Source organism: Poecilia reticulata, linkage group LG17, assembly GCF_000633615.1.
Source record: "Poecilia reticulata strain Guanapo linkage group LG17, Guppy_female_1.0+MT, whole genome shotgun sequence".
Classification (NCBI taxonomy): domain Eukaryota; kingdom Metazoa; phylum Chordata; class Actinopteri; order Cyprinodontiformes; family Poeciliidae; genus Poecilia; species Poecilia reticulata.
Genome location: NC_024347.1, coordinates 10,910,305 through 10,914,328, shown reverse-complemented (window position 1 = coordinate 10,914,328; position 4,024 = coordinate 10,910,305). Strand labels below are relative to the sequence as shown.

Sequence of the window (4,024 nt, the reverse complement as noted above, 5' to 3'; positions counted from 1 at the left end):
TTTTTAATTTTTTTTCATTTCTAAGTTTGAAAAATTGGATAATCAACTTTAATGAAAAGTTTTGTTCGCATCCATTAATAATAAACATTAAAAGTTGATGTCTGTCCCTGCATTTGGATAAAAAAAATGTTGACAATAGCAACCTTGTAAAGTCATAAGCTTCAAATCATTTGGAGCTCCTGGGAGAACAGTAAGTTGTTTTGGAGCAACACCTGTTGCTCCAGAAGGACATTTTGAAGTCGCCTTAAGAGTGGCAACTAAAGTACATTAAAGTTAACATTCAGAAAAAAGGCAAGTCTTGCTACGGGTAACATTGGTTCAATTTTCTTTCAGCACAAAAGATAGCATGGGTGGTTTCAATTATTTGCTTGCTGATTGTCTGTTGAAAGTGTCTTGGCCCTGACGGTCACTTTTAATGTGCCCGTTTCCAAAAGTACCTCGAAACCATTTAGAGTCGTGCTTCACTGTGCGGAGAGCTGGGCTGTCGCCGAGACTGCGATAGATCACCGCGTCGATGGCCAGAAAATCTGTCACAGTGCCGGTAAAAAGACTTCCATCTAAGAGAAGGGAAAGGAGGAGAGAGGGACGATGGGAAGAGATTAGGGTGGAAGAGGAGGGAGATACAGATGGAGAGATAGCACAAGGTCAGAAAGATTAAAACCAAACAAGCAATGCAGGAAGAGGCCTGGCTATAAATCATGTGTAAAGGTAAACCTGAGGGCGTGGACGTTTTGGAGCGTGGAGCTGAAAACTAACTCCTACGTCTGCTAAAAAAAAAAAAAATTGATTTTATGCCTTCGGGGAGCAGAGTCGACCTCCTACCTGCAAATAACGCCACATTAGCGTGTCGAGGATCGTATGGACACCGGGCCATCCCGCTGACGGGCTCTCCTGCCATTTCTAGAGTGTCTCGCTGCAATAAGAGGCGCAACATAAAGACAACCCAACTGGGAGACACCGAGATTCTCTTACGGGCAGATAGATGAATACTAACGGTGTAGTTGGCACACAGGGGGTTGAAAGCGTTTGTTCCACATACAAACAGGCCATCGTGCTGGCTGAGCAAGACCTTGATGAAATTACGACACTCTCCCTGCAGGGAAGAAGAAAAAGAGAAGATGAGGAGGAAGAAAGGAAAGGAAGTTCGGGGCCTTGTGAAAAGGAGGATTATGAAAGGCTTAGAATCTGAGGAAGAAATGTGATAACAGCCCTRAGGTGAAACAAAAACCCTGAACAGATCTCTCCAAAGAACAATGGGGCTCTGGCTGTAGTCTTCAAAGTAAAGGCTGCACACACTGAAGTTTAAAAATCCTCTCAGTGAACCTGGGACTTTGTAACCCCGTCATCTCATTTGGTCCATCTGTTGGATTGCTTCAGAAGAATTAAAAAAACTGATTATGTTCCTCTGTAGGCAGATCAGCAATATATCTCTTTAATACAATTTTAGCCTTGTTCATCGGGAAATCAGCCAATTAGGTTTCCTCTCGGAACATTTGTCAAACCTTTCATTTGTGTCCATCAGAAGAACACGATCAGAAACTTACTTTTGATTGGATGCCATTTCTACATGCCTTGAAATGCCTTGATAAATCCAACATCTTTGTCTTTTTAATAAGTGCCGACCTACAAATGTTCAAAGCAGGTTCTGCCTCTGCAGGTCACTGATGGCTAATAGTTTTTATGCTAATGCTGAGCTAGTCCTGTTCTTGATCTAATTTTGTGGATCTTGTCGTGTTTTATTTTATGTCCCTATTCTCTGAGCTTATTTTGTTAAACTGTGATCAATTGGGTTCCTGCGCATTTATAGCCCTTTATTCAACCATGATAAAATGATATGCTCATCATCATTGCTAACCTATCTCTCATCTCTTTTAGGAGGTATGCAAGTCCTTTTTATGCAACTGGACAAGGTATTAATACATGCTYCGATAAAAACCCAACATGATTCCAGCACCACAGCTCTTTTTGTTTAAATCTTTTTTTTTTACTTTTCTTTTTCARCTTTGGTTAAGGAGGGGAACTGAGTAATTTCTCCTCAAACTTTCAAGCGTTGTGCCTTTTTTTTTAGATAATTTTACAGACACAGATTGTCCTCTGTTGTCCCTAATAATAACCTACGACAAAATTGGTTTATATTTAAAATGAGACAAAGCCAATCACTCAATAAGCAAAACGGAACACTCATGTCGAACATTTTTATTATGTCGTGAACATAAAATGTAAAGTATCAGTCAGCTGGAAGGTTAAAAGACCAGCTGCATAGATCAGTAATTCCTCTGCCATCCAGGATCCTTTGGCTTCACATTCGATTCTTCTGTAATTTGTCATCGAGTATCAAGTGTGTTTAAGGATGGTGGAATGTAAGATGGCAACCACTCCTTCTCCATGACAATAACCATTAAGGTAAGTTTTTGTTTCCCCTCTAGGATTTGGTGAAGAAAATTCTGGTAAAACTTTTTTAAGGTTCAGAATAATGGAAGAATAATCTTTGCCATAATTTTCCTCTGCTTTTGCAGGTTCCTTGTTGACCAAACAAACATAATAGATGTTTTCAACATTCTCGGGAAGAAAATCTTTGTCTGCATAGAAAAAAAGGATATGATGGTAAATAGGACGTTGTTGGAGAATACATAGCAATCCAGCAACCACTAACTYTGAAAGCTTACAGATTATAAGCTTCCGAGTTAACAAACTGAAAAAGCAAGCAGAGACTGATTTAACTCTGACACATAATTAGAGGGAAGGTATAAAAATAGTGACAATCTTTTCACCTGAATTGTGCTCAAAACGTTATCGACTGAAATCATTAAAATGTTAGGATACTCTGTTAAAAACTTCAGATCTAACACAATAAATTGTTACAGGCGTATAGAGGGCTGCATTATACTACTTTTCTACTACTTTTCCCTAATCTAAGTTCAATCTTATTCACCAACACAGGTGTATCTTCTGCCTCACATCCTTGCTGCCTCTTCCCTTCGCAGTTGGTCTTTCTCCTCGTGTCTTCGTTCCTGTTTTTTCACCGCTTTAATTCTTCCTTTCTTCACTCMTACACTGTTTTGTCTTTTGATCTGCGCTCTCCCAGCCCAGTGGCTGCCCTCTCCTCTTTATCTGTTTCATTCCCTCGTTTTTATTTTTCYTCCACCCACACACGTCCCGTCGTTACCTATGCCTCTCTTCCCCACCTGTTTTCAATTACAGCTTCCTCCCGGAGGCCGCGTCGCTTAACTCTTCTCGGTTTGCTCAATACAAGTTCCTCTGCAYGATAAATCTTCTTCCACAAGTTGGGTCAGGCTTAAATTTTGCCAGTGCTCACACACTCTTTTGTTTTGTTTTTTTAAAGCAACACAACTTTTATTTGTTCTTGTGTTATTGAAGGTTATCGATGCGTGCAAAAAAAAAAAAAAAAGCCTTTCAAGCTTCTTTCGGCTCTTGTAATGTTTTCCTGCACCAGCTTGATTGGATAATTTACTGCTTCTGTATCAACAAAATCAAATTTGCGCTAAGCCCCAGATGCAGGTGCAGCCTCGGGAGAAGAATGTCTCGTAAACAGCTGCCGCTTGAGCATTTTACCTCATGTTTGCCCTTCATCCGACACACTCGAATGTCGTTCTTGTTGGACTCCCAGGTCCTTTTCTGAAACACACAAGCCACATGTTGAATTCCCTGCATTAACTGTACAGGCATGTCAAATRTCAGCTTTTTAAATACTGGTACCTTGCTGTAAAACATTTCTTCGCCTGCCATGTTGTCCAGTTCCACTCTGTACAAGTCATCTCTGCAAAACATGACAAATTCCTTAAATTCCTGTTTTCTCGCTCTTAACTGTTTCAGATCATTAAAAAAAACTGCATTGAGTGCTAAAGCATTAGAAGTGTTTTGCTTTTTGGGTTTTTATTTTACCCTTTCCAGCTTCATTCTGCAGGACGGGAACTGATCTGGCCGAGGTATTGTGAGTTAATTACTTCCAGTACATGTGGACCCATAAGTCTGCACATCATTATCTTGGACTTTTTTTTTTTTT

The 4,024-nt window shown here is 40.0% G+C and overlaps 1 protein-coding gene across 1 annotated transcript in view; it reads right to left on the bottom strand.

Annotated features, from left to right (window-relative positions):
- The window catches only part of LOC103479272 (semaphorin-6B-like), a 38,870-nt gene that overhangs the window by 12,850 nt on the left and 21,996 nt on the right, over positions 1–4,024 (bottom strand). Inside the window, exons 4-8 of the mRNA XM_008433624.2 lie at positions 3,718–3,778; positions 3,574–3,636; positions 995–1,093; positions 823–913; positions 438–557 (exon numbers count right to left, since the gene is read on the bottom strand). Coding sequence (XP_008431846.1) covers positions 438–557; positions 823–913; positions 995–1,093; positions 3,574–3,636; positions 3,718–3,778 — 434 coding nt within the window. The remainder of the gene's footprint in view (positions 1–437; positions 558–822; positions 914–994; positions 1,094–3,573; positions 3,637–3,717; positions 3,779–4,024) is intronic.